This window comes from Lemur catta, chromosome 9, assembly GCF_020740605.2.
Source record: "Lemur catta isolate mLemCat1 chromosome 9, mLemCat1.pri, whole genome shotgun sequence".
NCBI lineage: Eukaryota > Metazoa > Chordata > Mammalia > Primates > Lemuridae > Lemur > Lemur catta.
The window spans coordinates 63,333,853-63,346,935 of NC_059136.1; the positions used below are offsets into that span (position 1 = coordinate 63,333,853).

At 39.8% G+C, this 13,083-nt stretch overlaps 1 protein-coding gene across 11 annotated transcripts; it reads left to right on the forward strand.

The window, feature by feature from the left end:
• Positions 1-4,119: 4,119 nt before the first annotated feature.
• Positions 4,120-12,097, forward strand: RBM12B (RNA binding motif protein 12B). 11 transcript variants are annotated; one of them, XM_045560773.1, is made up of 6 exons: positions 4,130-4,258; positions 4,442-4,509; positions 4,734-5,481; positions 6,257-6,324; positions 7,820-7,868; positions 8,468-12,097. In XM_045560773.1, the coding sequence occupies exon 6, from the start codon at positions 8,496-8,498 to the stop codon at positions 11,475-11,477; it is 2,982 nt and encodes a 993-aa protein (XP_045416729.1). In that variant the 5' UTR covers positions 4,130-4,258; positions 4,442-4,509; positions 4,734-5,481; positions 6,257-6,324; positions 7,820-7,868; positions 8,468-8,495; the 3' UTR covers positions 11,478-12,097. The 11 variants fall into 11 exon arrangements, with proteins under 11 accessions (XP_045416733.1, XP_045416729.1, XP_045416727.1 ...); XM_045560771.1 differs by having other exon boundaries at positions 4,130-4,509; XM_045560770.1 differs by having other exon boundaries at positions 4,442-5,481.
• Positions 12,098-13,083: the final 986 nt, after the last annotated feature.

Here is a 13,083-nt window from a genome sequence, read left to right on the forward strand (position 1 = left end):
CATGATGGTCTTCTTTGTGTCCCACACTCTGTACTGTGCTAGGCACTTGACAACAGTAATCTTAATGCTCCATGACAACCTTTTAGGGAGTACAATCCCCATTTTATAAAAATGGAAACTGAAGATTGAAAAAGTTAAGGTATAGAAGTGATGAAACTAGAATTTATCTTCATCTGGCCAACTCCAAAACTAGTTATGTTTTCACTGTATTAAATGGCTTCTTTGTGGAATAGATATAGAAAATTTTGGTATATTTTACATGTGGAACAAATCTATTATCTTTAGATAGAAAGGTAATACTGCCATTATAGACCACAGACAGTGGAATTATGATTGTCTAAGACCTTTGGACACTATACCTAACAAAACTGCCCCCAAGAGCTAGAGAAATTATCTGTAGCAGCATGCCTTGAAATAGACATTTAAATTTGAGATAACTGTAAATACTGTGGGTGCATCAGATACCTAGCCTCCTGGACTATTCCTTTCATTTTCTTTCTCTCTCTCTCTCTCTTTTGCCCCTTTCCTATCTAATTTTCTTATATTATCTTTTCATTTTTAATTCTATTTTATTTTTCTCTACTTTCTAGAAGATTTCATAAGCTTTATCTATCACATATTCCATTGAAGTTTTCATTTCTATTATAAATTTAGTTTCTAAGAGCCCTTGTTTTCTGACTGTATCTTAATTGTAGCATAATCATATTTTTTCATGTATGCAATATTTTATTTAAGGACATTACTGACAGTGTTTTAACGTTTTCTTCTCCTGCATAATCCCTTTCTTTATAGTTACGCTTTGTGTTAAGGACTTTCCTCCTAAATCTGATGACCCTTTCCTACTCACACACATACAAAAGTGGGGCAGGCTGACAAGCTAATTAGGAGCTCTCCAAAGATAGTCAGGGCTTGCTGACTGGGCTACAATATGTAGGGTCATCTGCCTGAGCTGTTTCATAGGAGAATCCCTCATTCTTCCCACCCCCACTCCCTGCCCCATCATGCTGATCAAATTCCCCAGAAAGATTCTTCTCCCTGGAGATTTTCTTCTCCCTGGCTGCAGATTTAGTGGGGAAAGAGGGTATGAATTTCATCATTTAGTTTCATCATTCACATCATGCCCTTCTTTTATATGTAGAACCCCTAATTGGAATTGTACCCATTGTCACCTAGTCATACTCTCTCCAGAGACTAAACCTTCAATCTTCTGTTGGAGTTGGGGAGAGAGAGGTTTCTAGGTACCAGAAGGAAAGAGGAGATGTACATCTTAAGTGCTTTATTAATTGATGTTCAACCAATTCTTCTTTAACCCTCCCTCCCCAACAGAATGTATCAATGCCTCCTAAGCCTTTGAGGACTTCTTTGTTGTGTTTATCATGTTGATTCTTAGCTTTTCCCACTGTCAATTTAGGATACAGCCCTCCTAGATTCACAGAAGAAATGATCACCTGTCCATCTGCTTCCTGCTTGCAAAGTTTTATTGCTGTTGCCTCCTACTCTATTCTCTTTATTCAGTTTTTACCTTAGTTTCTTTACTGTTATTTTGTTAGGCTTTCTGGAAGAAATAGAAACAAATACCTGTGCTTAAACAGTTACTTTCAACTGGAAGCCAAAATAACCTGTTAACCTGTCTTCAGGGACACACTCTTGCCATCCTCTAATCCATTCTCCATAACACAGCTGGAGTAATCTTTTGAAATACAAGTCTAATATGTCACCTCTCTGCTTAAAAGAGTTCATTGGTTTTTCAATGGAAAGTTCAAAGTCTTTAACATGAACCATAACCCTCAGCATGGTCTGACTTCTTCCTGCAGCCTAGCATTGTCCTGTGTACTGGTCTTCTCTCCTTTCTCTGAATGCTGCTAAGTCTTTGCACTTCTCTGCCTGGATCACTCCTTCCCCACCCTCCCCTTCCCAGCAATTTCCTTTTACCTTGTTAACTCCTCCTTTCTTTGCAACTCATTCATTACTTCCTTAGGGAACATCTCCTACCCTTCCTGACCAGCCCAGGCCCTCCTATGAAATACTTTCACAGCAACATATACTTCTTTTTTTATAGTGCTTCTCCCTGTGGTAAATGTACATTTAGTTGGGTAATTCTTTCATTAGTTTTTCTTCCCCCTCCTGGACTGCAAGCTTCCTGAGAGCAAGGACCATGTGTATTTTTGTTCACCACTGTATCCTCAGCAGTGACACTGGGTCTGGCACACTGTAAGCATTTAAGACATCTGTTGCAATGGAAAAAAATAAATCCAAATTTGCCTAATTCCTTTCATTCCCCTAGTTTATTGCCAACGTCCAAACTCTAAGGAAAGCTCAATGCTTTCTCTTCCCATTTCATCCTTGGGAAGAGGGCAAAGAGCCAATGTGGGTTAGGATCAGGACTGCGAGGCTTCTGGCTATAGCCTAAGGGACACAATTTTTTTGTGTCCATATGACATGGTCTGCGGACTCACATTTTTTGGTTTTCTCCTTAGATTGTCTCTCTTTAGAGTTTGTCTTTAGATTCTTAGGTACTTCTTCCTTTTGTTTTATATTAATATACCTGGGATTAGATGGAATCGCAGGGAAAGGAAGCCTAAGCAGAAAGAGACATCCAGTTTCACATGTGGTCTTGCCCCACTCACTAGAAATGAGTTCTACTGAGATGTGAGATCCAAAGCTTCTGCAGTAAAGCACAGTATCCTTTCTACATGCCTCCTTTGCTAACCTATAGCATTGACAGAGTGTTAAGATCCCAGTCTCTGTAATCTTTCCATCCTGGAGACAAGACTCACATTTACCTCAAGCAAGAAATTATTTAGGATGGAACTTGGGGGGTCCTGTTCAATTCTTATTTACCACACATCATCGGTTGACTCTGTTAAGTCTCTGGAACCTGACTTCCGTCACATACAACTGACCAACCTCCTTAATTTAATCAGCAGTGTCCAAATTGTGCTTCAGTGATCCCTAGGGGTTTTGTAGTGGTATCTCTGAGGACCACTGCAGAGGACAAGTTGGCAAGGAGCATGAGGTCCACCAGAGCAACATGTAAGATTTCATGTTATATGCCTTTCTTGGTGCTTTACAATGTGCCTCACTTAGTGATATGTATGTGTGTGTGTGTGTATATATATATATATATGGTCATTTTATCTATACAACAATCCTACTATTGTCATCTTCATTTGATAGATTAAGAAATTGAGGCATGGGCCCCAAGTGGTGGCTCACACCTGTAATCCTAACACTCTTAGAGGCTGAGGGGGAGGATTGCTTGAGGTCAGGAGTTCAAGACCAGCCTGAGCAAGAGCGAGACCCGCGTCTTTGCTAAAAAATAGAAAATAGTAGTTGGCTTTGGTGGCATGTATCTGTAGTCCAGCTACTCAGGAGGCTGAGGCAGGAGGATGGCGTGAGCCCAGGAGTTTGCGGCTGCAATGAGCTATGATGACACCACTGCACTCTAAGCCTGGTTGAGAGACCCTGTCTCCAAAAAAAAAAAAAAAAAATCGAGACACAGAAAGATTCAGCAACTAAAGTGACATAGCTAGTAAGTGCCAGAGTTAGGCTTGGAATTATGATACGAATATTATAATTCTGGGCCAGCCTTCTTGATTTCTAAATTATACCGGAATTTACTGTGTGCTAGGGACTGTGCTAAGTATTTTATAAGCATCATTTATTTTTCATAACTGCCCTATATGGTGGCTACCATTATTTTCACTCACATTTCTATGGCCTTTTATAGTTTACAAGAGCCTTTCAGAAGATGCTTTACCTCGCACACTACCTGAAACACTTAAGAGACAAATCGCCAACTTTTCTCCGCATCTGCATGTTTCCTTAACTCCCGGAAATCTCGAGCGTTTGCCGGTGTACATCGGCAAATATCTAGTGAAGCTTCTCCTTACAACAACCGGTTGAGCCCTGACTTTGCCTCCGGTTTTCACCTCTTCCAGGGCGAGGTTCTCGCGTCGGTGAGGGCCTGGGCATGCGCGGAGGCTCACCGAACGGGGGCCGCCGCCTCCCTGCCCCTAACAAGGGAAGCGAGGTGGCGGCAGGGCGCGTGCGCAAGCGCGGCCGAGGCGCCGGGGCGGTGGGTTACGCCTGGAGAGCGCATGGGCAGACAAACTGTACGTCCGTTTGTCCGGACAGGAGGGGCGAGTGGGCGCCATTTTCTTCTAGGCTCACTGAGGGCTGTGCCTGTTCTGGGGAGGCTGCTGCGACGAGGAGCGCCCCCAGCCCCCGGTCTTGTGTGTCCGACTCGGCAGCAGTGGTGTGTGTTTATTGCCAAGTGCGAAGCAGTTTCCCTTGGGGCGTCGGGGCTGGGGAGGGGTTTGCGACCAAGCCGGAAGGACAGGGAAAGGCGGGGCCGGCGGCCGCGCCGGGATCTAGCGTAGCTTCTGCCGTTAGGGCACCCTGTCTTCTCGCTCAGCACCGACTCTCCCTCTCCCGTCAGCTTCCATGTGGTGGTGTGTATGCGCTTCACAGCGGTCTCGAGAGTGAAGATCTCGAAGGATTTCATAGGTATTTTTTCTTTGCTGTGTCATCGTAGTCATTGGTGTTAGAAAAATGCTGAAGGCCCAGCTCGTTAGGTTTGAGAAGGGCAAGCGCTCCAGTTAGATTTGGGGGCAGTTCTCCCTCTGGCGAGTTAGGGTGGAACGTTTGCCCTGGGACGGCGTAACGGAAAGGCACGGAGGGCACGGAGGCTGGGCGGTCCAGGTTAATTTGAAGGCTGATTTTGGCTGAAGGTCTGGCGACAGCATCGGATCCCACGTAGCAATTTTGGCCTGGCGCGAAAGAAGGAAGCTCTGACCCCTGGGAGTGTGGACAAAGGCTTTGGGCCGTAGAATCGATGCCTTCGGATGATTCCGTTTGAGGATGATGGATGTTGTGGGAACCCCTGTGCCGCGTGGATTCATCTTCATTTACAGTTCCTCTTAAGCTCTGTGTGGTCTTACTTTTGGTTTTTATTTTAACCGTCTACATTATAAAAGGCAGATCATTGTGAAGAATAATTGTGGACAGCCTGGGGCAGACTATTTTCTGCAGGGGAAACTCACGTTCAGAATCTGAAATGCTACATCATAACTGGGTTTTAAGAAATTAGTCGCAAAAAGTAAAAGAGCCTTCCCTCACTATGTCTGTAAAATGACTTTTTATTCGCTAGTTAAAAATTAAATGGATCTTTGAGAATACCTGTTTAAATTCAGCCTCCCTTCTGTTTCCCATTCCTTGTCCCTCTCAGTCTTGATTAGAAGATGCAGTTTTCATATTTTTTAGTTATAATGGTAATTAAGTGGGATGAATCGCTGGATAAAATCAGCAAAGTTATTTAAAATGCACTTTTAATTTCAGTGACTTACTCTTAAATGATCTTTTAGGGATCCACTTTCCTTTCATTGAAGTCTAACAGAATCCTGTGTCTTTAAATGAACACAAAGTCACAGAAATACTTTTTGTATTTCTAGAAAAAATTTAAGTGCAAAGTACTTTAAGGTAATTTGTATATTTTGCTTTCTGCATAATTTAATGTGTTAAGAATATAATTTCTGGGGAATTTGCTTAATTAAATAGTATATTGGAACCACAGGACAAATGCTCATTTGGGGAGCTGGTCTCATATATAGGTAGTCTCCTCAGTGTGTTACTGTAGAAAGATAAATGGTACATTATCCTCCTATCTCAAGGGCAGAGAAATTTAAGTGTTAGTTATATCTAACTGTGGCATATTAGAACAAACTTTTAAAATAGTCTGCTTGGATTGGAATTCATGAGATTTGTGTTTATGAAACTACTTAGTTGAAAGATTGTTTTTAAGTCAGGGAGGATAAATTACTAGAGATTTTTTTTTGAATTTGACATATAATTATTCCTTGAAATGTTTCTTCTTATAAATGAATCTGTGTTCTTAGCGTAAATCCCTTTTAAATTTTTAAAAAAGTTTAGGTGAGACAAGATGATGTGTATCTTCATGCTGTTGTCTAAAATATCTTAAAAATAGCTAAGCCAGTTTGCATAGGAGGGAGTCTTGGAACTTTAATGTGGATTTACTGTTCCAGAAACCATATTTACAGTTTTTGTTGCAGTGTTAGTGTGGATATTGGTTTGTGGAAGAAACTAGGCTTATACTCTTTTTTTTTTTTTGTATTGTGCAGATATTTTAATCGTAAACATCATTAATATTTTTCAGATGCAGAATGTAATTTTCTTGATATCTTTGTTAGTTTAGCTTGTAGTTTAAAAAGTTTAATTTATGGACCCTTTTTTAAAGGAAAACAAACCTTGCAGACCTCAGTGAATGTCTTCGGACCCCACTTTGTGGAACAGTAGTACTTAAGTGTAAGTACTGGATTAAAGCAACATATATTTGCACATTAAAAACGTGTAAATTATAATTATTAATTTGGCAGGTCTTAAAAACTTATTTGGTAAGACTTCATTAAATCCTGTTAGTTTGGGTATCCCTGAAAGTATCAGATGTGAGTTTCCTTATAAAAATACTACATTGAGATTTTTCAGTAGTTAAACTGGTAATCCCAATATTCTAGATTAAAGAATTTTTATTATATTTTTACTTTTCTACATTGTCATTTAGGGTTCCTTAATAGAGTGCAGGATAGTTGTTTGAAATGGAATAAGGCTGTCGGCATAATAAAATTCTATATCTAAGCATTTTCTGTTTGAGATGGATTTTAATAGTTACTGTTTTAGGAGAATGAGATGAGTAGTACTGAGATTTGTGGTTTTAGGGATATTGTAGTAGTTGCCTTAATTATATTGGAGTCATGAAATTTGTTTCCATGTTTGGAAGTGTGAGCTGTATATGTAGAACTTTAAATTGTATCCAGTTGGTAGCCAAAGGTTTGGATTTATTGCTTTAAAAATTGATTTTTGAATTTTAAGCTTTGCAGTTTTCTTCATTTTTTGTATCATTTTGAATGGTTGTCTTATTTACTTGATTTGATCTTATGTTTTGAAAGGTAGAATAGCAAGAGAATTGGATGGCAAAGTGATTGAAGGTCTTTTTTTTTTGAAATTTTGTTATTAAATTGACATTTTACTTGTAGAACAGTTTTTTTTTTAAAGTGGATGTAAAAATTCCAGACAGCAAAGTGCATAGACCTTAAGGACAGAATTCAGTGAACCTTGACAAATTTATATATCCACGTATCCAGCACTATGTTCAATATATATAACGTTTTCTTCACTGATTCTACTTCTAATCAAGGAGTAGTTTAATTTTTAGCAAGTGTTTTATTTTGTAATCATTTGCAGATGTTTACTTGGATATCACACCGCGTTTTTGCAGAGGGATGATTAGTTTCCCCTTAGAGCAAAGAAGACCATCTTGTAATGGCCTAATTGTGGTTCCTTATATTGCTTCACTTTTGATAGGTAATTCTGAAATGGATATCCTAATCTGGCATTAAGATAAATTATAGGGGCCCGGGCGCGGTGGCTCACGCCTGTAATCCTAGCACTCTGGGAGGCCGAAGCAGGTGGATCGCTCGAGGTCAGGAGTTCGAGACCAGCCTGAGCAAGAGCGAGACCCCGTCTCTACTAAAAATAGAAAGAAATTATCTGGCCAACTAAAAAATATATATATAGAAAAAAATTAGCCGGGCATGGTGGCGCATGCCTGTAATCCCAGCTACTCGGGAGGCTGAGGCAGTAGGATCGCTTAAGCCCGGGAGTTTGAGGTTGCTGTGAGCGAGGCTGACGCCACGGCACTCACTCTAGCCCAGGCAACAAAGCAAGACTCTGTCTCAAAAAAAAAAAAAAAAGATAAATTATAGGGTTCAAGGATTAATTATATTTCATTTTCTTTCCACAGTTAAGTTGCTTTTACAGAATTAACAGGTCTCCAAGAAATTTAAAAAAAGGTAAGATACCTAGAGTTTAAGGTTTTTCACAGAGGCTTAACAAAAAAACCCTGTACAATAGAATAGTACTTTTAGGTACCCATGGCTTCTTTTCTTTGTGTCTGGCCAGTGATACACTAGTGGTAGGCATTTTATCATCATGAGCAGCAATTGTATACTAACCATAGATGGCTTTTCTAAATACGTAAAATTCATTGTAGTTGGTAAAATATTTTATTTCACAAAGCTCTCTCACGTTTCAGTAGAAGATAATGTTTTGAAATTAGTCTGAAAGTAGTTTGGTCTTGTTGTGAAGCAGCATTTGGCATACTTACAAAGGAAGATTTGATATTTTTGATGTTCTTCATGTATAGGATAGGTGATATTTCATATGAAATATGAAATATCAAGGTAGTTGGTTTATTTGTATGTTTAGATGGGAGAAAGTTTATTCTTTGTTTTCTTTAATAATTAGATATGATCAATATTTTTGTGAACTTGTATCTTTTTTTCATTTATAAATGCTGAAGGAAGCAGGAACCAGGTAATTGTTAAGTTTAGTTTGGGCTAAGGTACTTAAAAAATAAGACTTGCTATTATGTGTACCTTTTTGTCTGCAGGTCATTATTGCTGTGGTTTGAGCTCAGCATGGCTGTAGTCATCCGTTTACTTGGGCTTCCTTTTATTGCGGGGCCTGTGGATATTCGTCACTTCTTCACGGGATTGACTATTCCTGATGGAGGAGTGCATATAATTGGAGGGGAAATTGGGGAGGCTTTTATTATTTTTGCAACAGATGAAGATGCAAGACGTGCCATAAGCCGTTCAGGAGGGTTTATCAAGGATTCATCTGTAGAGCTCTTTCTTAGTAGCAAGGCAGAAATGCAGAAGATTATAGAAATGAAAAGAACTGATCGTGTGGGAAGAGGGCGACCAGGATCTGGGGCATCAGGGGTTGGCAGCCTATCTAATTTTACTGAGGCAATTAAGGAAGAAGCAAGTAATTCTGGATATGGCTCTTCGATTAATCAAGATGCTGGGTTTCATACTAATGGTACAGGACATGGTGATTTAAGGCCAAGAAAGACAAGGCCATTGAAGGCCGAGAATCCTTACTTGTTTCTACGAGGTTTGCCTTACTTAGTAAATGAAGATGACGTACGTGTCTTTTTCTCTGGTTTATGTGTGGATGGAGTAATTTTCCTAAAACATCATGATGGCCGAAATAATGGTGACGCCATAGTAAAATTTGCTTCATGTATTGATGCTTCAGGAGGTCTTAAATGTCATAGAAGTTTTATGGGTTCACGATTTATAGAAGTAATGCAAGGATCAGAACAACAGTGGATTGAGTTTGGTGGTAATGCAGTTAAGGAGGACGATGTTCCTGTGAGATCTGAAGAACGTTCTCCACCAAGAGGAATTAATGATAGACATTTTCAAAAATGGTCTCATTCAAAATCTCCAAGAAGAACACGTTCTCGTTCCCCTCTTGGATTTTATGTTCACTTAAAAAATCTGTCCCTAAGTATTAATAAAAGAGATTTAAGAAATTTCTTTAGAGATACTGATCTGACTAATGAACAGATTAGATTTTTGTATAAAGATGAAAGAAGAACAAGATATGCCTTTGTAATGTTCAAGACTCTGAAAGACTATAATACTGCTCTGGGTTTACATAAGACTGTTTTACAATATCGTCCAGTTCATATTGATCCAGTTTCTAGAAAACAGATGCTGAAGTTCATTGAATGTTATGAAAAGAAGAGACCAGGGTCAGTAGAGAAAGAGAGGCCTGGACATGTTTCACAAAAATACTCTCAAGAAGGCTACTGTGGCCAGAAGCTGTGCATATATATAAGAAATTTTCCATTTGATGTTACAAAAGTTGAAGTGCAGAAGTTCTTTGCAGACTTTTCTCTTGCTGAGAATGACATTTACTTGCTTTATGATGACAAAGGAGTTGGTCTGGGAGAAGCTTTGGTGAAATTTAAATCAGAAGAACAGGCTGTGAAAGCTGAACGTTTAAACCGACGAAGATTCTTAGGGACAGAGGTATTATTAAGACTTATATCTGAGGCACAAATGCAGGAGTTTGATGTAAATTTTTCTTTGATGTCCAGTGAGAAAATGCAAGTCCATTCACAGTCATGTGATAGAGATGACCATTCTCATTTATTTGACTCAAAAGATGCACCAGTATACTCAGTTGGCCCTTCTGAAAACTTCAGACATCAGCTAGAGGACTTAAGGCAACTGGATAACTTCAAGCATCCCCAGGGAGATTTCCGACAGCCAGATAGGCGCCCTCCAGAAGACTTCAGGCACTCTTCAGAAGATTTCAGGTTCCCCCCAGAGGACTTCAGGCGCTCCCCAGAGGACTTCAGGCGGCCTCGGAAGGAGCATTTCAGGCGGCCTTCTGAGGAGGACTTCCGCCGCCCTTGGGAAGAGGACTTCAGGCACCCCCCGGAGGATGACTTCAGGCACTCTAGGGAGGAGGACTGGAGGTGGCCTCTTGAGGAGGATTGGAGGCGGCCACTGAAGGAGGATTTCAGGCGGTCCCCCAAGGGGGACTTCAGGCAGCTTCCTGAAGAGGACTTCAGGCAACTCCCCGAGGAAGACTTCAGGTGGCCTCCAGAGGGAGATTTCAGGCGGCCACCCGAGGAAGAGTGGAGACGGCTACCGGAGGTGGAGTTGAGGCGGCCACCTGAGGTGGACTTGAGGCGGCCACCCGAGGAAGACTTCCGGAGGCCCTCAGAAGAGGATTTCAGGCATTCCCCTGAGGAAGACTACAGGCATTTGCCCCAGGAGCATTTCAGACGGCCATCCCAGGAGCACTTCCGGCGGCGGCCCGCGGAGTATTTCAGGCGACCACCTCCGGAGCACTTTAGACGGCCGCCCCCAGAGCATTTCAGACGGCCACCCCCGGAGCATTTCAGGCGTCCGCCCCAGGAGCATTTCAGGCGCCCGCCCCAGGAGCATTTCAGGCGTCCACTGCAGGAGCATTTCAGGCGCTCCCGTGAGGAAGAGTTCAGGCACCCGCCAGATGAAGACTTCAGGGGCCCTCCTGATGAAGACTTTAGGCACCCTCCTGATAAGGACTTCAGAAGCCCCCAGGAGGAAGATTTGAGATGCCCTTCTGATGAGGACTTCAGGCAGCTCCCCGAGGAAGACCTTAGGGAAGCTCCAGAGGAGGACCCTAGACTTCCTGACAATTTTAGACCTCCTGGTGAGGATTTTAGGAGCCCGCCTGATGATTTTAGAAGTCATCGCCCTTTTGTGAATTTTGGTCGCCCAGAGAGTGGCAAGTTTGATTTTGGAAAGCATAATATGGGAGGTTTTCCTGAGGGGAGATTTATTCCTGATCCAAAGTTAAATTGTGGTTCAGGTAGAGTAACTCCTATTAAGATAATGAATCTTCCATTTAAAGCTAATGTTAATGAAATTTTAGACTTTTTCCATGGTTATAGAGTCATACCTGATTCAGTTTCGATACAGTATAATGAGCAAGGATTACCTACAGGAGAAGCCATTGTTGCTATGATAAACTATAATGAAGCTATGGCTGCCATTAAAGATCTGAATGACAGGCCAGTTGGCCCCAGAAAGGTTAAGTTAATTTTGCTCTAGAGAGCGTTTCTAAATTCAGAGTTAATCTTCCTCCCACAGTATTGATACAGTAAAATGCATTTGTTTTTTTTTTAAGTGTTTATTTTTAATTATCTAAAGAAAAGAAATACTTTAATTTTGACCTGTGAATAGAACAAATGTAAATAGTAGAATGTGAATCTGGTTTTCTTTTGCTTGCAAATTGCCATTCATTTTTTCTGATTTAAAATTATATATGCTTTTTTTTTATTACCTGACAAGAGAGAACTAATTCCCTGAGTTCATTAATTTTTGTTGATGTCATGGTTAAACCTCAAGACTTACATAGAGTTGTATTATTTGGGGAAGATAAATTTTATATTTACTTTTATTTCATTCTGTAGTCTATATCTTTTACTCAAACTGTATAAGGAAAAATAGTCAGTGACTGTTCAGGTTTGGCATTTTCATTGCTACCTGCCTGCAGAATTAATGCCTTTTTCCTTGTCTGAGATATTACTGTGTTAAGCCTCCTGTTTTTAAGTAGTTCAAAATGGACAGATTGTCATCTTGAAGTTTACTTATGTAAAAAGCTTAGGTGATTCTTAAGGCTTCCATGTTCATAGCTTTGCAAAGTTTTATAAAAATAAAAAATTTCAACTGAATAGAGCAACTAATTAACTTGTATTTGTATAAAAAGAAAAAAGAATTGCAGGTTGGTATTGTTAAGTTTTTTAACAACTACATTAAACTATAATTATGATGGGAGGGACCAAACATTCTATAATAATAATGTGTAGTACTGTGTATATTCTATGGTTTCTTCAACATCTTATCAACAAAATCGATAAGATTAATACAAAATACTGGAAAGACAAAATAGGAATATAATTATAGGTGCCAGAGGAGTTTCAGGCTTTTGCTGGCAAGAATCTGACAGTTGGGTATAGTATTGTTTTTCTAGGAAGAATTTACTGATGATTCATATAACATGCATGAAATATTAGGTTCTCATTTTTTAGCTTCAAAAACGTATCCATTCAAAGACTCTGTAAGTAAGACTTGTGAGATTGAATTTTGACTTCCTTGATAGTGAACATTTAGTGTATACAGTTTGCAAATAGTGAATTTGATTTTTCTGTACCCATAATAATATTAATGGCTAACATTTACTGGGCACTTACTATGTGCTAGGCACTATAAGCGCTTTACATGTATAATCTAGGTATACCCCTAAAAAATACAGGGTTTACTATTTACCTCTATTTCACAAATGAGATAATGAAGTTGAAGGTTAAGTAGCTTGCCTAAAGTCACAGATAGTAATCATGGAGCCAATTTCAACCCAGACCGACCACCGACTCCAGTTCATGCTCTTCATACTTTTCTGCCTCGCTTTGTTAAATGGTATTTTTAATTTTAGTAAAACTATGCTAAAGCTATTTTCAAGGGTAAATGATATTTTACCTCCATTGTTGGCTTAAAAATAGCATTAGAAGATAAAAGTATGGTGCTCAAACACCGTTAAGAAAAAACAAAGTGACTTTAAAAGTTTTCATATAACCAGGGTTTCTTTTGGGGTACATTATATGTTGGCTTCTATTTCAAAATTGTTCATTTTATCCAATATGATTTGACTTTGTTGGCC

What these genes read in the sequence shown, in the direction of transcription:
- RBM12B (XM_045560777.1), top strand. Translation starts at nt 8,496, where the DNA reads ATGGCTGTAGTCATCCGTTTACTTGGGCTTCCTTTTATTGCGGGGCCT.